The 27,500-nt window shown below is 44.5% G+C and overlaps 1 protein-coding gene across 4 annotated transcripts in view; it reads left to right on the forward strand.

Moving 5' to 3' along the window:
- The window catches only part of sema6a (sema domain, transmembrane domain (TM), and cytoplasmic domain, (semaphorin) 6A), an 80,282-nt gene that overhangs the window by 20,662 nt on the left and 32,120 nt on the right, over positions 1 to 27,500 (forward strand). For all 4 annotated transcript variants that reach the window (XM_084389135.1, XM_084389137.1, XM_084389138.1 and 1 more), the window contains exons 2-8: positions 10,999 to 11,119; positions 14,286 to 14,403; positions 20,879 to 20,939; positions 21,230 to 21,292; positions 22,851 to 22,952; positions 24,511 to 24,601; positions 27,419 to 27,500. The exon at positions 27,419 to 27,500 is cut by the window's right edge and continues 38 nt beyond it. In XM_084389135.1, coding sequence (XP_084245261.1) covers positions 10,999 to 11,119; positions 14,286 to 14,403; positions 20,879 to 20,939; positions 21,230 to 21,292; positions 22,851 to 22,952; positions 24,511 to 24,601; positions 27,419 to 27,500 — 638 coding nt within the window. The remainder of the gene's footprint in view (positions 1 to 10,998; positions 11,120 to 14,285; positions 14,404 to 20,878; positions 20,940 to 21,229; positions 21,293 to 22,850; positions 22,953 to 24,510; positions 24,602 to 27,418) is intronic.

Below are 27,500 nucleotides of genomic sequence, written 5' to 3' on the forward strand. Positions count from 1 at the left end.
TTCATTATCTGATATAATGTTAATTTACCGACGTATTGAAGTACTAATATCTGTTTTGTACCATTGTAATACACTGACAACCACCAATCACAGCGGAGATGAGAGTCACATGATCAATCAAAGCTCATCACAAGCAGCTTTTCCACAAGATAGTTATTAGTAATATGTAGAAGCTGCACAGTGTCATTCACACACACACACTAAACACCATCATGGTAACACACATGACATTTAAAAAATGCAAGAAGAATTCATTTAACACCATTAAATGTAACATAAAACCCTGATGAACATAACTGATGAGAAAAACTAAGAAGAAACAGTTATTTCAACAAAAAATCTAAAGTGAAGTGTCATGCAGGGAATGGTGGGAATGGCAATTTACTTTTTTACTGTAAATTATACAATAATTTGTTATTTTTCACGTCCAAAAACGGTAGATTTAACAGTATTTTACTGTAACATGTACAATTAGATCTATCACAGTTATTTACCGCGTATTGTACGGAAACTTTCTGTTAATCAATTAACCGTTTTTCACCGTAGCATTTTTACCGTTAAAATCGTTTTTTACAGTAAATCGTCACTTCCAGGGAAATTGGTGCAGAATATCAGTAATAAAACTGTAAGTTTTTTCCCTCCATCATAAACGAGTGTGTCTCAGAGCGTCAGATGAAACACAGTAAACGCCGTCGCGTTCTCTGGCGTTCGGGAACACACAGAGACGCTTCTGGAGGGAATTAAACACAATCGTTCCGACGACACACTTTCAGAAACACCAAACCAACATCTCAAATCTAGTGCAGTAAACACGCATGGAGTCTCAGTGTTCCCGTGTTTATTAGGTTGGCAGGAACTAGCAGAGCGACGCGGATAAACACGGATGTGCTAATGCTAACGAGGTCAGGTTCAGTTATTCACAGGGAGACGTTCAGAAGGAGCTGCTGTGAATCGTGTTGTTTCTGGAGAGTGTGTTTGTGCTTCATGAGGGATACAGGGATGTTTTCATGCTCCTTTCATTGTTCCTGAAGGAAATAAAGGATCCCGGTGTTCCCTGAGAGCGGATGATCTGCGCCGGATTCATTAGTTGAGTGGATATTTGAACTTAAGCAGCTCCTCAATCCCATTACGCCGCTTTACATTATTCAGCGATCTCATTCCTCAGAAATTACAGTGAGAAGCTTTAACATGCACAGCCGTGATATTTTAGTATTATTCAGATATTCTTGTATTGATGAAGAGCTCGAAATGTCACTTTTGGTGAGAACACTCATTTATTTTCCCATTTAAGGAGCGGAGGTGTGCCAACATTGTGTATTTTCCATTTTCTTTTTCTTTCTTTCTTAAAGTTTTGGTCATTTTTATTAGACATTTATTTATTTTTTATATTTATTTCATTTCAGTTAATGTTCATTTTATTTCAAGTAAAAAATGTTGGGTTTTTTTGTCTGGTTTTTTTTATGATTCTAGCTGTAGTTATCTATAGCAGCCCTCAGTGAGGCTCAGTGAGGGATGTTGGGATTCATCCTGATGGATATTACGTCTGCGTGAACGGCGTCAGAGACGCTCCGATTATCTCAGCGCTGAGACAGAATGACCCGTTCGGTCAACGATGATAAACGACGTGGACAAAAGCGTCTGAATGAGATGATAATGGAAGGCAGATTGTGTCCGCGGCTCATTTGAGGAGTTTAATAGCTGGAGCTCCACTGGGAAAACAACATTTATTCCTCAGATTAAATACATGTTTGACTCCTTACTGGATGATGTTCTGTTGAGTTTGGTTTTATTTACAGTCAAACCAACATTTATTCAGACATCTTCAACATTTCTCACATTATCAGTTTATTCGCTATAGTTTAGAAGATGGTGATAAAATATGAGCAGAACTCAGTTGATATTTGACTGGTTTTGTCCGTCCTTCTGTTAGACTGTCTCACACATGAATTATGTTGAATATCTGTCAGCTGTTAAATTTAACTACACAATTAGATAATACCAGTTTAGCTCAACCAATCACCAAGCAATGCTTCATTGTGTTCAGTCTGTGTGTAAAAAGAGCATTAGCAATTAAAGAAGAAACACTTCAGCAAAACATGATCAGCTCAAAGTGTCCCAATCATTGTTACTGGTATGAAGAATATTTGGGTATAATATGTCATAGTTTACTTTATTTTGCTCTCCTCACTTACATATGAACTATAGTGTCCTGATCACACTAGTGAAACAATATCAATAATTATATCTGGTGTCTGAATAGTTTTCGGTTTGGTCTTCACATCAGTGTTTATGTAAAGACGTTTTCCCGGATGTGTGAGTTAGAGCTCGATTATAAACGGTGAAAGCGATTCTTGAGTAGATGAGTTATCGAGGTTTGAGTGACGAGTAAATGAGGACAGAATGAAGCGAGCCTTTAACACTCCGTGTCAGTGTGACGTGTGTGTGTGTGTCGTGTGTGTGTTCAGAGGACACTGGATTCCCGTCAGTCGAAGGTTTATAATGAACGTTCCCCTGCCGCTGATGTGATAACGGCTCTTTGTTCTGCTCTTCACACACACACACACACACACACACACACACACTCCAGGCCTTGGCATGATTCTTCACGGTGAGCTGATGCTCATTTTCTCCGTCAGGAATCCTCAAGGGCTGTTTTAAAGTCAAAACTTCCACTTTGTGATATCAGAATGCAGTTTCTGGCGTGCATAAGCTGCTTTAGCGCTGCTGTTTATTTTGCAGCGTTGGAGCGTTTTATCTGGAAAGGAGCATAATCCTCACAGCGGGCGTTCAGCGCGGAGATGGTGCTGACAGCTGTGAGGCTCTTTGTGTCTGAGCGTTTCCAGCACATCCTCAGAACCTCTGGAGCTCTGCGTGCATCAGCTCTGAACTCAGAGAAATCACTCGTAGAGGAACAGGGTCGGTCAGGCGCTTCGCTTTCGGGGGGTGAAGGGTCGGGAATCGAAAACTTGAGGCCAGGAATCGGATACTTGTTATAAAATAAAAATTTCGATTCTTCTTATTCCTTCCTTTGTGAGCATTTTATTATGACTTTAAACAATTCAAGCACGCGTGGGACTCTGCTTAAAGTGACAGCAGCCTAATATTCCTGCTCTATAATAACACTAATATTCCTGCTGCCGTCTCTAATAACACTCATCAAACAACGAGCCAATTCACTAGTTCTTGACTGAGTATCTTTTGTAACTATATTTGTAATGCATATTTTGGGCCCTATTTTAATGATCTGAAACGCAAGTATCAAACGCGAAACGCAAGTAACTCTGTGGGCGGATCTCGGGCGCTGTTGCTATTATACCGGCGGGATAAATGACTCTTGCACCGACGCAAATCTAAAATGTGTTGGTCTGAAGTAGCTTCATTACTCATAGGTGTGGTTTGGGCGTAATGTGAAATAAACCAATCAGAGCATCATCTCACATTCCCTTTAAGAGCAGGCGTGCTTGTTCCATGGCGGATTGCTATTATAACGGCGGATTTGCCAGGAGCGGTTCACAGCCGAGGAGACCGACGTTCTCGTCAGGGCCGTAAAACACAGAGAAGTGACATTGGGGATGGAGAAACACACCCAGATTAGCTTCGGTTAAACAGGCGTATGATAATTTGGGTAAATGTGTAAGCTAGATTTATGGCTATTTTTTCACATCTTCATGGACACAACAATGATTTCCGTTGTGTGTTAATATCGTTCCTTGTAATAATGTATGGTTTGCAAAAATGCCCACTGCTGCGTCTGTGTGTAGATGAGAGAATCAAAGTGTGTGTGCGTTGTGCTCACGCTACATTATGGCCAAGCATGAGCCCTTAAAATAGCCTCTGAATAACATGCACAACGCGCCACTGACTTTAGACGAGGTTTCTCCTGGTCAGTGGCGGAATTGTTTTCTGAAACTGCAAAATAGCACCAGGGAACGTTTGTGCCGGAACACGCCTCCTCTTTTCCCTGAACCGCCCCCGGGAGCGCAAGTTCATTCCCTAATTTACCGACGTGCGTCTGTGGAGGGAAAAGTCCGCTGTGCGCGGGTGAGAAACAGGAATGAGACATGCGTCGCTGTACGAAGTCTATAGCGCTGGGAGTGAGATAGGGATCTATATTTATAAAGTGCAGTGTTATCTTACATCTGATTACAGTTTCTGCACCTGAACACCTGGAAATCTTAAAACACTGTTTATTTTAATCGTTTCTTTGTTCGGTTGTGTCTATTTGTTGCGATTGCTAATTTTTATTTGTTCTTTTTTTAATTACTGAGTGTTTACTTGTCTTTAATAATGCTTGAAGTTTATATTAGTTGGGCTAGTTGTTGTTCTATGGTGTTTTTAAAGGTGAACTAAGTAACTTTTTTTACCTTAACTGAACAGCTTCGGAGTCATTGGAATGATTATATTACTTATTTCGGGTTGAATGGTGGTCGTTTCGCACCCCCCTGGTGCCCGTGAGCGGAAAATACACACTTGCAACTTTGAGCCGGCGGGTCGCCGGCCGCCGCGTCAGGAAGTCTCGCGTGATATCAGGTCTTGCGATGTAAACAATTGCTTTACGGCCAAAAGAAATCTGCTAAAATGCCGTCATTATTGCGCTCCCTCACGCTGTTCGAACCCGAATGAAGAAGACGTTTTAAAGAATATCCCATCTGCTTTGATGTCGTTGATCTGCTAGCCTCTGGTGTCTGAGAATAGCCAACGAGTTTTTACAACAGTGTTGTCAAATATCTATTACGAAGCTGTAGGGGAGCTCTAGAGAGAAACCTGCGAGCAAAAAGCGAGAATACAGCGAAGAAATCCCGAAACTACTGAATGCTGCTTTAAACCACAGGCAAACGCTCCTTGTGTAAGTGTTCTTTATCCTGATGATTTCTGTTCATGATATTCTGATACAATTACATGTTTTGCAATAAGACTACATGTGAATATCTGTTAGTTTTTTGTACCTTTTTTTTTTGTACATGATAAATCGATAGGAGTCGGAATCGATAAGCAGAATCGAAAACTAAATCTCTCGCGCATCTCCTCCAGAATCAAGTCTTTTTGCTGCCGTTGTCCAACTCAATATTCAAAGGCCGCTCATGTACACTAATATCTGCTCTGGTACTGTATGTTCTGCTGTAAGTGTGATAAAGCTGCTTGTTTAATAAACTGTTAATATTGAGGTTTCAAGAACAGCTTGATCTTTAATAAAACATCAGTATTTTCGCAGGTTTATCATCACTGGTTCCCAAGACTAAAACCCAACAGGATTTTCCCACTGGCTTTCTTTGGATTACTGCAGAAAATAAGCTCTGAGACCAACAAACATTTATGATTCTTACATAAATTATTCTTTATCATCTTTTTATGCATCTTGATAGTCTTTTATGAATTTTGGAGCCTGAAGCTGTAGATCTAAACGCTGGCTGTAAACGAACTACGGTTGCATGACTTCAACGTCTCTAGTCTTTATTTAAAAACACTTAAGAGTTAGAATAGTTTGCGAGAGCGTGATTATAAGCGAGTATGAGTTTATCTGTTCGGCCTGATGACGTTTAATGTCCGACATGCTTGTTATATTCAAATCAATATTGAGGGAGTCAAATCACAAGAGGGAGTTACTGGTGTGTTTAATGCCGTCGAGTAAAACATGAGAATATCTAGAGCTCGTGATCCACTTCAGGACGACGGAACCGGAAGTTTGGGTCATATCTGCAGCTCTTATAGTAATACAACATTGCTCCTTGATTTTGTATCTGTATAATTTTAATTAGGTTAGATTAACTATAATTTAAATCATCATCATCGAAGTTTGCACTGGAAAGTCAATATGAACTCAATCACGTCTCATCATGAAAGAGGGATCTCTGAGAATAACTGAGATCTCATCCAAGTCTCCCGAGCTCTTCCTCAGAGTTGATTAATTCTTAAGTGATTTTAAACATCATATATGCATGTTTATTGATTCTTCTCTAAACACTTTGAATGATGTGTGTGTATGAACTCAGGGACATGTTCCTCCGTCCTGAATAATGATTCCTGCTATTGTTGTTGTTCTTCTCTCTGTCTCTATACGTCACTCTCTGTATTCTCCTCATGAGCGCCTCAAATTAGCACCAATTATTCTAAGTGTACAATTAAATTACAGGCTTTAATGAAGGAGCGGATCTGCTCCGTAAACTCTGCATTCGGCTCACGTAACACAACAATTGAGTTTAGATGCTTCTCTCCCGCATTGGTGTGTTCGGACTGAGACTCTGAGCGTAACCTTTGAGGGAAACGCAGACCTGTGATCTATGATCCAGACGGCAAATTAATGAGAAATCTCCATTAGAAAAATGACATGACACAGCTGATATCAGGAGCGTCTCATCACAAACCTCTTCTGACGCAGGAAAGAAATGAGATATTGAACAGCCGTCGCTGTGGAAATCCCTCGGGAGAAAGAGAAGATGAGACGAAGCTCCTGTGTGAGCGTGTGTTATTTTACTATCATAGTTATTTTAAAGGGGTTAGGACATGGATCTTTTTTATCATTTTAATATGTTTCTTGAGGTTCACTTACAATGATAAAGTTTTTTGCACAAAAACAAATATATATGCAGAAAAACAATTATTTTCAACCCTCATTCTGAGCCTGTGTCTGAAATGATCAGTTTTTAATGCGCGGCTCCTTTAAGGCTGTCAGTAAACACACACACACTGTTGTGATTGGCTAACGTCACGGCATATCTACACACACTCGCCATATCAAAATCGCTGGTGTTTCTGACGTCACAAACTACCTTGTAACCAATCAGATCAACGTGTGATCGTCAACCAGTGGATCTCTGAGTGAGTGAGTGAGTGGAGGCGGGGCTCATTTGTATATTCATAGAACCACACATACTAAATGAGGCGAGGGTGTCGAGTTACAGTCAAGATATTTTAAGGCTGTCGGCGCCAATAGCCCCATGGTTAACGCGCCGACATATAGCGATTCCCAGCTCGAGGTCCTTTGCCGATCCCCTTCCCCTCTCTCTCCACCCCACACTTTCCTGTCAAAATCTCTACTGTCCTAACAAATAAAGGCACAAAAAGACCAAAAACATAACTTGCAAAAAAAACAAAGATATTTTAAGGCATGAAGAAAGGCATGTGTTTTGGTGATCAAAGATGAGTTTTAAGGGAAAGTGATCGACCTCCGGGAGACTTTAATGGTTCAAAGACCTCGTTTGTCTCAGAGATCAAGGCAATTTGATAATTGTGTCATGACCCCTTTAATAGTTTTGAGTTTTTATATATTTTGAGTTTTTATATATTTTGAGTTTTCATTTTAATTTCAGTTAGTTTTAGTGTTTTTGTTGTTGTTAATTTTGAATATCTTAAATGGTATTTATTAATTTTTGTTTCAATTTTAGTTATTTTCGTGCTTAGAGTTAAACTAAAAGTAAATGAGAATTTTCTGTCGAGGTTCTCAAAGTTATGAAGATAAACGTTCTTCCAGTAAGGTTAATAGAACGTTCCTTCACAGTTATCTGGCCTTTAATAATGTTCTCAAAATGTCATGGACCCTTTTAGCTGGATGTTCGTCTAACGTTTTTTAAATGTTGTTTCAGAGAACATTCATTAGTAACGTTCCAATAATGTTTGAAGAATGAAATGTTTTCTCTAGCATTCACATAACCAAGAGAAAATGCTTTTAAAACATTTAAAAATATATATTGAACATTCAGAAATAACATTTTCATAACTGAGCATATTTTTGTTAGCTGGGTTAAGTTTTTGTACATTTTATTTGATATAATTTTACAGTAACATTTTATTTATGAGTGTCTGATAGGGCTGTGCTTCCATCTGAAGATCATCATGTCTGTTTGATTGGTGATGTGTTTCAGGTTGTTGAGTGTGTGTGTGTGTGTGTGTGTGTGTGTGTGTGTGTGTGTGTGTGTGTGTGTGTGTGTGTGTGTGTGTGTGTGTGTGTGTGTGTGTGTGTGTGTGTGTGTGTGTGTGTGTGTGTGTGCTCGTGTTGTTCTCGGCCGCTGAGCCTCTGATTAGAGAAGATTACAGATGAAGGAGTGACTGAGAACGAGTCTTTAAAGCATCGGATCCAATTAAGAAGAGCTGGAACAGAGTCGAGGACAGCGACTGAGCTCGGCGTCTGTGTGTGTGTTCTTCATCTCAGTTCTTCACAACGACTGAGCTCGGCGTCTGTGTGTGTGTGTGTGTCGTTTCAAACACACTTCAGTTTGAAGCATCAGAAGCTGTTTCAGAGTGTGTGTTCTCGAGCTCAAACACTGCTGTGTGTGTATGAACGTCCAGAACACATTAAAAGTTTCTGTTTTCTGTGAGAACGGTGTGTGTTAGCGGCCCCTAAGTTGATAACTAATGATCTTTACAACGGAAGTGAATCAATCAAAACTAACTTTATCTGGACAATAACTTTATTCTAGATCTGCTGTAAAGCCTAAACAATCTCTGTTACTGTAATCTCCTGTTATCACTGTAAAGCTGCTGTGAAACGCTCTGTATTGTTAAAGCGCTGTATAAATGAAGGAGACTTGACTTGAAGTGTGTGTGAATAGTCTCTGTTGGATCTAAAAACCCTTCAGACGCGTTTAACTCTCGTGATTCTCTCTGCTCTCTAAAAAATGCTGGGTTGTTTCAGCCCAAATTTGGGTCTAATATGGACAGACTCAGCAGTTGGGCTAACCCTAACCCTAACCCTAACCATAAGCCTAACCCTAACCCTAACCCTAACCCATAACCCTAACCCTAACCCTAACCCTAACCCTAACCCTAACCCTAACCATAACCTATTAACCCAATGTAAAAACAACCCTGCAGTTTTAGAGTGTGTGTTTGTGTAGATGATTCTGCTCATCTTCTTCTTCTTCTGATTGTCAGGAATGGAGAAGGTTGTGTTATTTAAACGCTCGTCGTTCTCCTTCACCAGTGTGTGTGTGTGTGTGTGTGTGTGTGTGTGACAGAAGAGCAGGAGTGTGTTATTCAGCAGCTCGTGATGAAGAAAAGAGGGATTGTTTCTGCGTTCGGCCCTTTTCTAGTAAAATCTGTCTCACGGAAATGACTGGTCTCGTTTAATTCCTTTGCGCTGGTCAGTGTCGTGTTCACAGCCTCTGGTTTATTAACGTGAGTGTGTTTCTCTGAAGAAACGGCTCAAACATCATTTACTGGCGTTTCAATTACAGCTTTAATTCATTACAGGCCTGACACTCCTCTGGAGGAAGAGCTGTCAATCATCCATCTGGACAGTGTGTGTGTGTGTGTGTGTGTGTGTGTGTGTGTGATGTGTTCATTGAGTTTAATCTGATGTTGTGGTGTTTCTGTCTATGGCTCATGGATTATGAAAACACATTTGCTACATTTTAATCTGTGTCTTGCCATAAAAAGAGAGTTGTGTTAGTTTTAAATGCATGAAACTGAAGTTGCGCTGGTCTTCTCTCCTCTATTGTGTCGTATATCGAGTGAAGCGCTTCTGGAACAAGAACACATGTGGGCGGGGCTTGATTGTGTCTGTGGGGAATTGATTGGATGGTTGTGGTTTGCTATTGGCTGAGCTCCTGTGAGTGACAGGTTGCCCCGCCCACATCATCAGAGAAGAGAAGAGAAGAGATGCTGCAAGAGGAACTTATTCTGAGTCAACATTATTAACACTATATTGATGTGCACCGATAAATCATTAATGATAAACACTGTAATATTCCATAAAAATAAGAATTCATGGTGACATTTGTGTTCAAAAGTCTGAGCTTTTGTCAGTGTGATTAAATCATGAGTCGAGAGAGATGTGAAAATCACTGATTCATTCTTCACACTGGAACTGGAGCAGGTTGCATTGTGGGATACAGTGTGTCACGCTGGACTAATGCAGAAATATTAGCACTTATAAAAAAATAAAAGCACTTTATTCTTTATAACAGAGATCTTGTGTTCGCTTCCAGTGAATGAGTTCAACGTCAGTCGCTCTGGATAAAAGCGTCTGTCAAACGCATGAATGTAACGTGTGTGTTTGTGTGTGTGTGTTTGTGTTTGTGTTTGTGTGTGTGTGTTTGTGTTTGTGTTGGTGTTTGTGTGTGTGTGTTTGTGTTTGTGTTTGTGTTGGTGTTTGTGTGTGTGTGTTTGTGTTTGTGTTGGTGGGTGTGTGTGTGTTTGTGTTGGTGTGTGTGTGTGTGTGTGTGTGTGTGTGTGTGTGTGAGCGGATGCGTTTCATCACTCACTTTTTCTCCATGTGAACAGAAGAGCTGCAGAATCTGTGATTTGTGGAGTAATTTGTTGCACAGGGAAACGCAGGCGCCCATGAGAGGTCAGAGGTCAGTGTGTAAATCAGAGCTGCAGTAATGAAGATTGCCTCTTCCCTGATTCTCTGATTGGCTGAGATCCGTGTCAGCAGTAACTTACCCATGATGCTCAGCGCTGCGATCGATCTGACCAAGCGTCAACCCTTCTGTCTCTCTCTCGAGTCCAACACTGAAGTGACTTAAACTGCAGTTCATCCACTGGCCACTAGAGACCGGCTGCAGAAGAGACTCAATCCCATAGACCCCCATGTTAAAATGCCCAACTTTACAGCAGAAAAAAGCATGTTTACAGTCTGGTGCAAAAAGTGGCTTTGGTCTATATTGCTAATTTTGCCCTTCATGACGACTGTGAGGGGGTGAATATTTTTATAACTCATCCATTTAAATGATATTAAGCCTTAAAGTTCTGCATAATTAAGGGCGTGGCCACTTGAGTGACATGTGGATTGCCGCTGATGTCACTACTAGCCGTTTGTCTGCTAACGTTAGCATCACGTCACCTCAGCTAATCCGCCTCGCTGCACATTTTCGTTTATCCGGGAGTGACGCGCGGCCAAGATGGCGACAGCCGGCTCCGCCCACTTTGGGCTTAAGAAACACTCTTCAGAAACACTACGGGTGTTTTATACAGTCTGTGGATCTGACGCATATTCCGCTCAGCCATTTAAAGTGAGCTGTGTTTGATAAAAGTGTGTGTGTGTGTGTGTGTCCTCCGCAGGCTGAAGTTCAGAGGTCAAACATGCGGTCTCAGGCCCTGTTGCTGTATTTCTCCGTTCTTCAGACGGCAAGAGCCGCTTTCCCAGAAGACACAGAGCCCATCAGTGTGTCACACGCCAACTGTGAGTAACTGTGTCTCACCTCCTCTCCTCCTCTCACCTCCTCTCCTCTCTCCTCACCTCCTCTCCTCCTGTCCTCTCTTCTCTCCTCTCACCTCCTCTCCTCTCTCCTCCTCTCTCCTCCTCTCCTCTTCTCTCTCCTTCTCTCCTCCTCTCCCTTCTCTCTCCTCCTCTCCTCTCCTCCTCTCACCTCCTCTCCTCTCCTCCTCTCACCTCCTCTCCTCCTCTCACCTCACCTCCTCTCCTCTCTCCTCCTCCTCTCCTCTCTTCTCCTCTCACCTCCTCTCCTCCTCTCACCTCACCTCCTCTCTCTTCTCTTCTCCTCTCCTCTCACCTCCTCTCTCTTCTCTTCTCCTCTCCTCTCACCTCCTCTCCTCCTCTCACCTCACCTCCTCTCCTCCTCTCACCTCACCTCCTCTCCTCTCCTCTCTCCTCCTCCTCTCCTCTCTTCTCCTCTCCACCTCCTCTCCTCCTCTCACCTCACCTCCTCTCCTCCTCTCACCTCACCTCCTCTCCTCTCCTCCTCTCACCTCCTCCTCTCCTCTCTCTTCTCTTCTCGCCTCCTCTCCTCCTCTCACCTCCTCTCCTCTCCTCCTCTCACCTCCTCTCCTCCTCTCACCTCACCTCCTCTCCTCTCTCCTCCTCCTCTCCTCTCTTCTCCTCTCACCTCCTCTCCTCCTCTCACCTCACCTCCTCTCTCTTCTCTTCTCCTCTCCTCTCACCTCCTCTCTCTTCTCTTCTCCTCTCCTCTCACCTCCTCTCCTCCTCTCACCTCACCTCCTCTCCTCCTCTCACCTCACCTCCTCTCCTCTCCTCTCTCCTCCTCCTCTCCTCTCTTCTCCTCTCACCTCCTCTCCTCCTCTCACCTCACCTCCTCTCCTCCTCTCACCTCACCTCCTCTCCTCTCCTCTCCTCTCCTCCTCTCACCTCCTCCTCTCCTCTCTCTTCTCTTCTCGCCTCCTCTCCTCCTCTCACCTCCTCTCCTCTCTCCTCCTCTCCTCTCCTCTCCTCTCACCTCCTCTCCTCTCTCTTCTCTTCTCCTCTCCTCTCACCTCCTCTCCTCCTCTCACCTCACCTCCTCTCCTCTCTCCTCCTCCTCTCCTCTCTTCTCCTCTCACCTCCTCTCCTCCTCTCACCTCACCTCCTCTCTCTTCTCTTCTCCTCTCACCTCCTCTCCTCTCTCTTCTCTTCTCTTCTCCTCTCCTCTCACCTCCTCTCCTCCTCTCACCTCACCTCCTCTCCTCCTCTCACCTCACCTCACCTCCTCTCCTCTCTCCTCCTCCTCTCCTCTCTTCTCCTCTCACCTCCTCTCCTCCTCTCACCTCACCTCCTCTCCTCTCCTCTCCTCCTCTCACATCCTCCTCTCCTCTCGCCTCCTCTCCTCCTCTCACCTCCTCTCCTCCTCTCACCTCACCTCCTCTCTCTTCTCTTCTCCTCTCCTCTCACCTCCTCTCTCTTCTCTTCTCCTCTCCTCTCACCTCCTCTCCTCCTCTCACCTCACCTCCTCTCCTCCTCTCACCTCACCTCCTCTCCTCTCTCCTCCTCCTCTCCTCTCTTCTCCTCTCTTCTCCTCTCACCTCCTCTCCTCCTCTCACCTCACCTCCTCTCTCTTCTCTTCTCCTCTCCTCTCACCTCCTCTCCTCTCTCTTCTCTTCTCCTCTCCTCTCACCTCTCCTCCTCTCCTCCTCTCACCTCACCTCCTCTCCTCTCTCCTCCTCCTCTCCTCTCTTCTCCTCTCACCTCCTCTCCTCCTCTCACCTCACCTCATCTCCTCTCCTCTCCTCCTCTCACCTCACCTCCTCTCCTCTCTCCTCCTCCTCTCCTCTCTTCTCCTCTCACCTCCTCTCCTCCTCTCACCTCACCTCCTCTCCTCTCCTCTCCTCCTCTCACCTCCTCCTCACCTCCTCTCCTCTCCTCCTCTCACCTCCTCCTCTCCTCTCTCCTCTCGCCTCCTCTCCTCGTTCTCATCCTTTTCTCACACTCAATTCTGTCGAATGTGTTTCTGCTGCCCAGAGAAACTGTAAATGTGTTTGAACGGAGGCTGTGACTGTGAGATCTTTTGTTTTGCCTGTCAGGGTGAAGATCACACAAACACGCGCGCACACACACACACACGCTCACATGCACGCACACACACACACACACACACACACACACACACAAGCTCACACACACGTATGTACACACTCACACACACACACTCACACACTCACACACACACACACACACACACACACACGCTCACACGCACGTACACATTCACACACACACACACACACACACTCGCACACACACACACACGCTCACACGCACGTACACACACACACACACACACGCTCACACACACACACACACGCTCACACGCACGTACACACTCACACACACACACACACACACACACACACTCACACACGCACATGTTGATTTCATGTTTTATGTGTTATTTGTGTAGACATCATGTATTTTATAGTGCACAAGCGTTGTATTCTCTCCACTAACCCTGCAGAACACATTCTGTGTTTGTACATCTCCAGCAAACATCATCTACTGTGATTTATAAACACATTTTGTCCCCCAACATAAAACATTTCAGCTTTGAACTTAAAAGCCCAATGAAATCGCACCGTTTTGTTTCCGGCTCTCTTAAAAATAAATCTTCTTTATCGGCGTCGATGGTTCCATGAAGAAGCTTTAACATCCATGGAATCTTTCAGCGCATAAAAGCTTCTTTATAGTGGAAAAAGATTATTTAGATTATATAAATGTTCTTTTAAGAACGGAATGATTCGTCTGTGGCATCAGTGTAAAGAAAAAGCCCTTTAATAACCTTTATTGTTTGAGTGTGTGTGCGCTTGTTATATCCACGTGATTTACGCCACTGCTGTGCAACACATTGCTGTTAAATTCTCTGCAAAATGAAAATCAATCATTTAAAAAAATCAAAACAAAGCATTTCTAAAAGAGATGCAATGTTTGTTTAGATGCATGTCATGTGACCAGTAATCAACATCAGGGAACCGTGGACATGTGATGATGATAATGAATGTAATGTTTGAGTTTGAGCGCTCGATGACGTGTGGATTTCATGGGCTCTTTAATGAACTGATTATTTGGCATCAAACGTCTCGCTGCGAAATTAAACACTGGCATTCATCTTTCTCTCTGTCAGATACCAAACAATATCCAGCGTTCGTGGGTCACAAACCGGGCCGGAACAACACGCAGCGCCACCGACTGGACATCCAGCTGATCGTCATCATGAACCGAACGCTCTATGTCGCTGCCAGGTGAGCCGCTATTCCAGGATCTGGCCGGTTATTAGCGGACTCTGCTAGACGGAGATTGACCAGATGGTTGGCATGGTAACCGGCAGCCCATTCCAGCGAGCAGCAGACGGACATAAACAAACACATGTTCAGACGCTACGACCTCTTCAGGCTAATCAGCGTTTGTTTATAAAGTTTCACATTCGTGTTATCACAACAGGACCTTCTAGGTTACAGTTCTTACTGTTAATAGTGTTAGTTTGAGAACATGCAGTTCATGCGTCCACAGTCTGTTTCTGATCAGCATTACAACAAATAATCATAATATATCTTTATTGATTTAATAATCCTTTAGCTGTTTTTTGTAAATGATCTCAAATCTGATTTCTCATGATGAACATGCTTGTTTGATTTGGCCAGAGATTAAAGATGTGTCTTGCAGTGAGACACCTGATCACTCTCTTATTGATTGGTTGCTGTAGACTCCGCCCACTTGTCCTCCACCGATGAGAACGCTGTCTCTCTCATTGATTGGTTGCTGTAGACTCCGCCCACTCGTCCTCCACCGATGAGAACGCTGTCTCTCTCATTGATTGGTTGCTGTAGACTCCGCCCACTCGTCCTCCACCGATGAGAACGCTGTCTCTCTCATTGATTGGTTGCTGTAGACTAACCCACTCGCCCTCCACCGATGAGAACGCTGTCTCTCTCATTGATTGGTTGCTGTAGACTCCGCCCACTCGCCCTCCACCGATGAGAACGCTGTCTCTCTCATTGATTGATTGCTGTAGACTCCGCCCACTCGCCCTCCACCAATGAGAACGCTGTCTCTCTCATGGATTGGTTGGTTTAGACTCCGCCCACTCATCCTCCACCAATGAGAACGCAGATTGCTGAAGCTGTGCTGGTGTACAGGAGGGTTTGAAAGCTGTTGTTGTGTCTGACCGTCAGATGGTCGTATCGCACCTCTTCTCTCTATAATCTCTCGTTTTCCTTTGGTTTGGTAATATAATGTAATATTATGTATGATAATGTTATATTGTGTATATAATGATAATATAATGTTTCCTTTTTAATCACTTCTTGTTTTGGGCTTTTATTAGTTTGGGCCTGTAGTGCCTCTGAGAAACACATCTTTGGGGTTTTTCTCAGTTCAGGTCACGACAAAATACAATCATTGAAATAAAGTTTAAAGAAATAAAGCTGCAGAAATAAAGTTGCAGTGAATATAAAAACAGAAAACGCTGATCTCATTGTTATCTTGTGTAAAGATGCGTAATCCACATTGATCTGCTGTATATTATGTATTTAGTTTCATGATTCATGATTTCAATCTCAGATACTGTGTTCAGCTCGAGCAGATTCAGACCCAGTGCTCTGTGTGGCACACACACACACACACACACACACACACACACACACACTGTGTTCAGCTCGAGCAGATTCAGACCCAGTGCTCTGTGTGACACACACACACACACACACACACACACTGTGTTCAGCTCGAGCAGATTCAGACCCAGTGCTCTGTGTGGCACACACACACACACACACACACACACACACACACACACACACACACACACTGTGTTCAGCTCGAGCAGATTCAGACCCAGTGCTCTGTCACACACACACACACACACACACACACACAGACACACACACACACACACACACACACACACACACACACTGTGTTCAGCTCGAGCAGATTCAGACCCAGTGCTCTGTCACACACACACACACACACACACACACACACACTGTGTTCAGCTCGAGCAGATTCAGACCCAGTGCTCTGTGTGACACACACACACACACACACACACACACACACACGCACACAGCTGAGCATTAAGCTGGTGTTAGTGTCTCAGTATGTGCATGCGGGACATTGTCCACATTCCTCAGTCGTCGGCCCCGGCACCACAGAAACCCAAACCCCCACATGAGCCCCTGAGGGTCCCGTCATGGGAACCGAGACCCTGGAGCCGCTACTGACCCCAGAACAGCTGAGAAACAGCAGAAAGTTCTGGAGAAGCCGCGTGCGTTTCGGCTCGGGACTCGCGTGATGAAGGGGCGGAGCTACAGCACAGGGGGAGGGCGTGCTTGTGTGGATTGACAGGTGTGAGACGCATACTAATGAGCTCCATTCTCTGCGAACAGAGCGAGAGAGAGTTTGACAAAAGGCCACCAGATGGACGTTCACCCGCATTCCTGCACACAAAGAGCCTCTGTTGAGACACAAACACCCATCAAGACCTGCTCTGAGAACAGGCCTGACGTGCAGTTTCTGCAGATATGCTCAGTTAAATCTGATAGGTCACTTATTTGCTTTGCTTTGGATAAACAGACCAGAACTTGAGATAGATGCTCTGTAGAATGAGAATGTGCTGCTATAAGATGATGTTTGAGCAGTAATGTGAGGATGATTCACGTCTGCATGTTTCACAATGAAACATTAGAACACGATTAAATCACCTTATCATTCCCATGATGCAGAACCTGAAGTTCCTCAGCCGTTTCACCCTCTGCTGCTCTTCAAAGACGACACTTGACAGATTATTGCTGAAGTTTCTTCGCGTGTCGGTCAAAAATGACCGAATTATTTTTTTTTATATAAAAATAATGTACTATAATTTAGTTCGATAATGTTTTTTATTTAATATTTTGTATTTTTAGGGGATAATTATATTTACGCTGTATTTATAATCCATTTAATCACTTTTTGAGCATAGACCTGAAAATTAATTTTCCAACTTAAACTGTGGTGAATCTTGAACGCTTTAGAGCGACAGACTGAAGTTTGATCTCTAATCAAAGACACTTGAAGTGAAAAAAGTTTTAAAAAGTTTTAAAAAGTAACAGAATTTTACGTGTATTGTAGTGAAAAATGTGCAAAAATACTATTTTTATATGAAATAAATATTTTCAAAAATATGTTTTACTCTAAAACTTTGAGAAAATCAATGCCATAAATCTAAACAAGTTGTGTTCCAAATGTGAGGTTGATATCTCAGTAAATGAGCGTTCAGTGAGATGTTGTTCGGCTGCAGTACCAAACGCTTCCACTAGAGGAAACTCGTCTCAGTCGCATACCTTGCGCTCATTTTAGACCGCGAGGAGCTCAAGTGTGACTATTTTTTTCTGGACAATTAAACCGGTTCGAATCATGACCATGATTTTTTGTGTGTGTGTTCACACAGCATCTTCTGATGAAGAAAAACTAAACTAATGTAAACTTTTTCGGTCAAGATTGACAGAAGAGCACCAGAGGGACTTGTGCTTCCGACCGAACAGTCTCGTATAGAGATATTGACGAGCTGCAGTTTGACTCCGAGTCTGAACTCGTGTGTGTAAATGTGGACACACACGTGTCCGTCGCGGTCCATGTGATCATGTGTGTGTGAGGAGCTCATACATCTCTCAGATCTGACCGTCTCTCGTCTCGCTGTCACTGTGTGAACGGAGGCCATAAATCTGTGTGAACGAGACACTCGAGTCCTTAAAGTTAATGATGCAGGATACACATCCATTAGTGCTGTTTAACTCGCTGAGAGTCACGTGATCAAAGCTCTGACACGTGTTGAAGTGCATGCGGTCCAGGTTCAGATCTATTATATCTGCTATTATATCATTTTTATATGATGAACCAAGCAAAATTACAGCTGAACTCAACTGCTATAAACACACTGCATTTTCATGTGGTTAAAGTCCCCCTGTGGGGAAAATCCAGCTTTTAATATTGTTTAATATTGTGGTGTTTTTAATAAGCTTTAAGACAAAGCATGTGTACGTTCATAAGTCGACAGCATTGCTGAGTATTTCCTCCTTAAAACTGCAGTGAACCAAAGACAGTCTCAAACACACGCTTTGAAATCGCTGGTGTTTCTGACGTCACAAACTACCTTGTAACCAATCAGATCAACGTGTGATCGTCAACCAGTGGATCTCTGAGCTGAGTGAGTGAGTGGAGGCGGGGCTCATCTGCATATTCATAGAACCGCGCATACTAAATGAGGCAAGGGTGTCGAGTTACATTCAAGATATTTTAAGGCATGAAGAATTTTTTTCAAAGATGAGTTTTAAGGGATAAAATTATTGACTACAAGGTATAAATAACACACATAATAATAATAACCATTATTATTTACAATAAAACTTCACTGTAATAATTACTGCAATGTGTTTAGACCCAATTATATCATTTTGAATTATGAACCAGAGCGAGAACATGCATTACAAACGTCTTTCAGATATTCTGTAGCTTATAGAATCAGGTGTTTAAACCCTTAGCACTGCTCTTTATCTCTGTGTGTGTGTGTGTGTGTGTGTGTGTGTGTGTGTGTGTGTGTGTGTGTGTGTGTGTGTGTGTGTGTGTGTGTGTGTGTGTGTCGTCCTTCAGAGAAACACCTGCGTTCCGCAACTCACTGTCACTAAAGGCTGACGTTTAAATCAATGTGTGACGCGAATCTCATTAAATGCTAACAACTCTTGTTGTGTTGGCAAATTACATTTGGACGTTTTTATTTTTCAACCACCAACACACAAATACTCTTCGGTTGGTTTTATACCCACAAAAATGAGCTCTTTTCTATTTTTTTACTTTGAAAATTGCATTAAAAATCCATTCGGTTCAGAAATCTCTTTAGTTTGAATGGCGTGAACATGAAGTTGAGTTTGAACATGATTGTTGAGTCCGACGCCGGTCACGCTCTGACATCATCACTTCTCTCGGTCTCACATCTGCAGTAATTACTCGCTAGAATGGAATTTCACTAACGAGCGCGAGCGACACCGTACCTGTGTGATTAAAATTCATCAGCCGGCGTCAGAAACACAATCGCTGCGGTTGAGCTGTGTGTAATTCAGGAGGAGTGTGTGAGATCTGGAACTTCATTAATCCAGACTCGTGTCCATCAGACGCTGCAGATCTGCTGCTGTGTGCACATTAATCTCTGGGCTTTTCATAACATTGGAAGAATTTCATTCATCTGGCATTCGCTGCGCCTCTGCTGACCCGCGTAACTGGATTCATTTCACAAATGGCTTTTCTATTAGATTGAGCGACTGGAAGCCAGCGGCTGCTGAGTCTCATTCAATTCAACTCAAGTCTGAACATAAGATCAGATTCTGAACATGAACGTGTGAGATGATCTGACAGATATGAGCTTCAACGTATCAAAATCAAAGAAACTGGAATTACCGGACGTTGCATTTATTTAATTACAATTCGGAGAGAAAATAATCAGCTAATGAAGTGTTCTTCCACCCTCATCCATAAATCAAGACCGTCTAATAAAATGTTTCCTACCGTCGCAAACACGCAACCAATCCCGTCGGTGTGGGCGGGGCTTTTCCCTTAAGAAGGGACAGGAAAAATCTGGAACATTTAGCAATATAGCGGGTGAATTATGTATATGATGTATATTACAATGTTATGATGAACTATATGCCTTTCTCCAGTGACGTTCTGAGTGGTTCGAAGCGTTTGTATGGATGCTGATTAGCAACACATCATTAGCTGATTGATAACGTAGTCAAGCCAAAGGCTAATCATATTAATTACTGTCCGATGTTGTAGAGAGCGATATTTAAAACGGATTACCGTTCGGATACATCGACTGGTAGACGAGGCTGTATGATTCACTCTTCCGCTTCTTCTTCTGAATCAGATTCTGGCGGAATTAAACCAATATTTCCACTTGTGTTGCGTTTAGTTCAGCGGACCGAGTGAATCAGATAATCCGAGCTGGTGTGAGTGAGTGGAGGCGGAGACTAATTAGCATATTCATGGATCTACGTATACTAAATGAAGCAAGTGTGTCGAGTTACATTCAAGCTATTCTAAAGCATGAAGAAACATTTAAATATGTCATTCTGATTATTACAATTACTATTATTGACTGCAGGGGGACTTTAACTTTTGCACACTTTTGTCTTCGTCAAGCCATAATTCAATGTTTATGACTAATTTGATTTCTACTGTCTTAAGTTCAAAATGCAATTCTGTATCCTATTTGTTGCCACCATTCAAACTCTAGGCTCAATATTTGCCCCTGGAATTGATTTCATGGAGCATTTTTTTAAACCTTTTTGAGGGCAATTTTTATGTATTTATATACCTTATGAAATGTAGCCTATCTGTGTTGTCTTTTATGTCAAATACCAGTTGCTTCAATTAATCAGAATACTGTAGTCTGTTGCCAATAACATTTGATCAGTAACAACCATCTTTACCCTGCAAAGGAGGAAGAGAATCTGCATTTATTTTCACACTGTTTAATGCTATAATACAGATAGCCTACATAAAGTATATCAATTAAAAAACAGAAACTCATCTCAATGTAGGGCTGCAATATTATACCAAACACATTATTGTCGATTACTGCTCTTGATATTGTAACGATTATTCAAGGAATGCATGAAAAGATCTGAGGTGTGTGTGTCTGATATTGTAGCTGAAATGAATGACGCTGTTGATGTGTCTTCACAGAGATCACATTTACACCGTGGACATCGAGACGGCCAACACCGAGGAGATCTTCTTCAGCAAGGTGAGTCCTGCTCGAGTTTCTCAGGATTGAGTTCTGCGTTCCTCTTAATTACCTGGCAGCAAACGAGCCCGAGCCGACGCCACTAAGAGCTTTATCCAATCAGGAGCCGCCGTCATGTGACCGAGAGACACGCGGGACGAGGAGTGTGTGACGGCGGATCGATGAGAGTTTAATCAGGCGCTGGTGTGTTACGGCTGCGTCGGGCCCGTTTGACCCTTGACCCCTGACCCTGTAATCTAGTGAAATGTGTGAGCGCATCTATTGATCTGATATTGATCTCCTGTCGACAGAAGCTGACGTGGAAGTCCAGACAGGCCGACGTGGACACTTGCAGAATGAAGGGAAAACACAAGGTACAGCCACACCGGAATATCATTTAGAAACAATTTCCCAGACAGCAACATAGTGTCGGCCCAGATCCGGCCCACATCCGGCACATGTGGATCCAGCGTGCACCAGATCCGGCCCACATCCGGCACATGTGGATCCAACGCGCACCAGATCCGGCCCACATCCGGCACATGTGGATCCAACGCGCACCAGATCCGGCCCACATCCGGCACATGTGGATCCAACGCGCACCAGATCCGGCCCACATCCGGCACATGTGGATCCAACGCGCACCAGATCCGGCCCACATCTGGCACATGTGGATCCAACGTGCACCAGATCCGGCCCACATCTGGCACATGTGGATCCAACGTGCACCAGATCCGGCCCACATCCGGCACATGTGGATCCAACGCGCACCAGATCCGGCCCACATCCGGCACATGTGGATCCAACGCGCACCAGATCCGGCCCACATCTGGCACATGTGGATCCAACGTGCACCAGATCCGGCCCACATCTGGCACATGTGGATCCAACGTGCACCAGATCCGGCCCACATCCGGCACATGTGGATCCAACGTGCACCAGATCCGGCCCACATCCGGCACATGTGGATCCAACGCGCACCAGATCCGGCCCACATCCGGCACATGTGGATCCAACGCGCACCAGATCCGGCCCACATCCGGCACATGTGGATCCAACGCGCACCAGATCCGGCCCACATCCGGCACATGTGGATCCAATGCGCACCAGATCCGGCCCACATCCGGCACATGTGGATCCAACGTGCACCAGATCCGGCCCACATCCGGCACATGTGGATCCAACGCGCACCAGATCCGGCCCACATCCGGCACATGTGGATCCAATGCGCACCAGATCCGGCCCACATCCGGCACATGTGGATCCAATGCGCACCAGATCCGGCCCACATCCGGCACATGTGGATCCAACGTGCACCAGATCCGGCCCACATCCGGCACATGTGGATCCAACGTGCACCAGATCCGGCCCACATCCGGCACATGTGGATCCAGCACATGTGGATCCAACGCGCACCAGATCCGGGCCGGATCTGGGCCGACACTATGTTGCTGCCTGGGAAATTGTTTCTAGATTATGTAACGAGTCAGTCCCAGAGAACAGGAATGTTCTCTCAACGTTATAATCAAACGTTCTTCCAGGAACATTAATAGAACGTTCGTTCAGAGTTATCTGGTCTTTAATAATGTTCTCAAAACATCAGCACAAAAACATTATTCATACATCGTTCTTGAAACATGTTACGTTTTTTAAACGTTACTACTACTTTTTTCCGAATTTTTTTTAAAGTAACATTCTCATAATACTTGCAAAATGATAAAAAAGAGAAAACATTTTTTCATTAACATTTGCATAACCAAGAAAAACATTTATAAAGCATTTTAATCTGGCCGTTTTCCAGAAAACATTCAGAAATAGCGTTTTCATAACTTTTTTTTTAACATGTTTGTTTGCGAAGTGAGATGAAGTCATTGATGATGAAGATGATGATGTCAGATGGATGAACTGTACGTGTTTCTCCTCTCGTTTCAGGACGAATGCCACAATTTCATCAAGGTTCTCCTGCAGCAGAACGACGACTCTCTGTTCGTGTGCGGGACGAACGCCTTCAACCCGTCCTGTCGGACCTTCAAGGTGAGACTCGGGTGTTTCCCTGACCTCTGACCTCGGCCTGCGTTCACATGCTGCACTGTTGATGCACGATATTTAACACGAACCGCTCCCAATGCTGGAGGGTTTCTGTAGAATCCAGATTAATATTTAGAATCAAACAAGAAAAACATTCCTCAGTTCATTTTCCCAGAGAGTGAAACACTGACTCGGGCCAGAAGAAGTTTTAAATAACAGAGGAAAGTCTTCAAAATCATCCATCTTAACTGTTTTTGCTGTAAAGATCATGTCATCAAGGTCATGTTAAAGAGTCATAAAATGTTTATATTTCATTTTGTTTATATTCTTAAATATATATATGAATTATGCACAAGTTTCACTTCATCACACGTTGATCTGATTGGTTACAAGGTAGTTTGTGACGTCAGAAACACCAGCGATTTCAAAGCGTGTGTTTGAGACTGTCTTTGGTTCACTGCAGTTTTAAGGAGAAAATACTCAGCAATGGTGTCGACTTATGAATTTACACATGCTTTGTCTTAAAGCGTATTAAAAACATCACATAGACACATGAACAACATTTAAAGCTGGACTTTCACCACAGGGGGACTTTAACTTTTGCACAGTCATAGTCAACACACGGTTCAAAGTTTAGAAAGTCTCGACCTGTCAGGATGTTTGACTCTCATGGTCTCTCCTGTGAGAGCGACTATATCGTCTGATGAACGTGTTCGCGTCGAGCCGCGTGTTTTGAGCTCTTTCAGTGTTTTTCCCCGTGATCACATCATGTCTTCTGCAGATTTAGTCAGAGAGAAGCGTGTCGTGTGTCTGTGATCATGATCCAGCAGTCGCTGTAATATCTGGCACACACGAGATCCTGGAGCAGATTCCCCCCCGCAGACCCTCGGCCCCTGGAGGCCCTCGAGCTTCTCTTCGTCTCGGTCGTGTCCACCTCGAGCGCTTCTGCTGTCCAACTGAGGAGAGCGTCTGTTCCAGGGCCAGAGTCGTCCCACATTAATCATCGGCGGACAAATGTTCTCCTGAACGGATGCTTGGATCCGCGGCCTCCTCCCGAGAGCCCATCTGTGGCCCGCGCTCATCCCGAGCCGGTGTCCGTTACATCAGCTGTTACCGGGCGGATCCGCAGGCCTGACGACACACACACACACACACATGCGGCTCGTGACCCTCAGTGAATGAGGCCTGCAGCACATCCTGATCCGTGTGTGTTTGCGTGTATTTCTGGAGGAATGTTGATTGTGTTCCTAATGCGGGAGAATGTGAGCCTCCGATGACGGCTCGTTTCGACAAGATAGAAATAGCATTTGTTTTAACTGCTATTGCCTTACTTAAGGAAATGCTGTATTCCCAAAAATACTATTTAAAGTCAGTATGAATATTTTGGTGAATCCGGCGCTGGTCTTGGCAGGCCTCGTTCTTTTGTTGAAACCGAGAGAGGAAGAGCTTTTAAAAATAACCCAGCCGTGCGTGTGAAAGTCTCAGACTTGTCTGTAATTCCTGCAGGTGTCGACACTCCTGCTGTTTGACCTCTGACCTTTGACCTTTCCCTTCATTCCTGCAGATGGACAGCCTGGACGCTCTGGGCGATGAGATCAGTGGAATGGCCCGATGCCCGTACGACGCCAAACACGCCAACGTCGCCCTGTTCGCCGGTAAGACCTTCATCATCAAGACCAGTGATCGGCTCACACTCGGGTCACACTCGGGCTCACACTCGGGCTCACACTCGGGGTCACACTCGGGCTCACTCTCGGGGTCACACTCGGGCTCACTCTCGGGCTCACACTCGGGTCACACTCGGGCTCACTCTCGGGCTCACACACAGCTCACACTCGGGTCACACTCGGGCTCACACTCGGGGTCACACTCGGGCTCACTCTCGGGGTCACACTCGGGCTCACTCTCGGGCTCACACTCGGGTCACACTCGGGCTCACTCTCGGGCTCACACACAGCTCACACTCGGGCTCACACTCTGGCTCACACTCGGGCTCACACACAGCTCACACTCGGGTCACACTCGGGCTCACTCTCGGGCTCACACACAGCTCACACTCGGGCTCACACACAGCTCACACTCGGGTCACACTCGGGCTCACACACAGCTCACACTCGGGCTCACACTCGGGCTCACACTCGGGCTCACACTCGGGTTCACACTCGAGCTCACACTCAGGTCACACACAGCTCACACTCGGGCTCACACTCGGGTTCACACTCAGCTCACACTCGGGCTCACTCTCGGGTTCACACTCAGCTCACACTCGGGCTCACACTCGGGCTCACACTCCGGTCACACTCCGGTCACACTCGGGTCACACTCGGGCTCACACTCGGGCTCACATTCGGGTCACACTGGGCTCACACTCGGACTCACACTCAGCTCACACTCGGGCTCACACTCGGGCTCACACTCGGGCTCACACTCCGGTCACACTCGGGCTCACACTCGGGCTCACATTCGGGTCACACTCGGGCTCACACTCGGCTCACACTCGGGTCACACTCGGGCTCACACTCTGGGTCACACTCAGGTCACACTCAGGTCACACTCAGGCTCACACTCAGGTCACACGCGGGCTCACACTCAGCTCACACGGGCTCATACTCGGGCTCACACTCAGGTCACACTCGGGCTCACACTCAGGCTCACACTCGGGCTCACACTCAGGCTCACACTCGGGCTCATACTCAGCTCACACTCAACTCACACTCAGCTCACACTCAGCTCACACTCGGGTCACACTCGGGCTCACACTCAGCTCACACTCGGGCTCACACTCAGCTCACACTCGGGTCACACTCGGGCTCACACTCGGGTCACACTCGGGCTCACACTCAGCTCACACTCGGGTCACACTCGGGCTCACACTCAGCTCACACTCGGGCTCACACTCAGGCTCACACTCAGGTCACACTCGGGCTCACACTCAGCTCACACTCGGGCTCACACTCAGCTCACACGCGGGATCACACTCGGCTCACACGCGGGCTCACACTCGGGTTACACTCGGCTCACACTCGGGTCACACACCTTGGAACCTGTTTCAAAGTGCGTTCTCGAGCATCAAACACTGTTATCGTGTGGATGAACAGCCGGAGCGCATTAAGGGTTTTCTGTGAGAACGGTGTGTGTTAGCGGCCCCTAAGTTAATAACTAATGATCTTTACAACGGAAGTGAATCAATCAAAACTAACTTTAGCTGGACAATAACTTTATTCTAGATCTGCTGTAAAGCCTAAACAATCTCTGTTAATGTAATCTCCTATTATCACTGTAAAGCTGCTTTGAAACAATCTATATTGTTAAAAGCACTGTATAAATGAAGGCGACTTGACTTGACCCTCGGGTCACACTCGGGTCACACAGGCGCTTCCATAATGAATGTGTGATTTAATGGGCGCTTTCTGAAGTATGCCAGGAATACGAGGAACTCCCTGACGCGCCGGAGCAACAGTTGCTCCCTGTTTCTGGGAAGAGCGTTTGCTTGGCAGGCGCTCGTCTGGAAACACATGAAACTATTGTGGTGAGGGCAGAAGACGTCTCTGCGAGTCCTGCTCAAAATACGGGATCGAAAATAACCCTGGAGATGGAAAACCCACATGACTCATTCCTCCATTAGCGGCTCGTAAACCCTTCCAGACGAGGCCAGAGAAACTTCCAGCGCTAGAGCCACAGTTATACTCTGGGAAATACGTTTCTAAAGAAGTCATGAATTATTGGAGTCTGTTTTACAAGAAAATACTATTTCAGTCTTTCTACTTCAAAATTGCACATTTTGTTTCTGTGTAATTATTTGTGAAATTTACTAGCAATTTCTTTGCAATCTTTGTAAACACCGTATTTTCTTCAGTTATTTGTTCTTTAAGAGGCCGAATTCAGGAAAAATAGCCTACAAAATACAAGAGGGAATGTAGTGAAATTTTGTAAATTAAATATTACAGAATTAAATAATGAATAATGATAAAAACAATCAAATTACAATAAATATTATTTTTTATCAAGCCCCTATGGTGTGATTAATATCAGTGTGCCGTTATTTCCTCAAAAGCCCGTCTTTCATTTTTGTGTAAATCTACTTTAAAGAAATACATAAATAAATATTGTTTATCTGCCTATCTATTTGTCATGTGTATGGCAAGGAAAGAAAGGAATTATAAATAAATAAATTAAAAATTAAAAAATTTATGAATTAGTGGATAAAATGTAAACAACAAAATGACAATAAGTATACATTTTTATCAAACCTTCCTCAAAGCCTATCAATCTTGAAATGGATATTTTTGAAGTCCACCTTATAAAAATAAATAAGTTAGATGTATTTGTGCTAGTTTATGTTACAAAAAGATCAGCTGTAAAATCCCGCCTCTCTCGCGTGTTTGTGGCGTTTCTCGGCGTATCTGTAATGGAGAGGATGTTTCTGATGGTTTGTCAGATGTTGGGTTGATTATAAACTCTTTCTGCTGTAGATGGGAAGTTATATTCCGCCACAGTCACAGACTTTCTGGCGATCGACGCCGTGATCTATCGCAGTCTGGGAGACAGTGCGAC

This window comes from Rutilus rutilus, assembly GCF_951802725.1.
Source record: "Rutilus rutilus genome assembly, chromosome: 19".
Lineage (NCBI taxonomy): Eukaryota > Metazoa > Chordata > Actinopteri > Cypriniformes > Leuciscidae > Rutilus > Rutilus rutilus.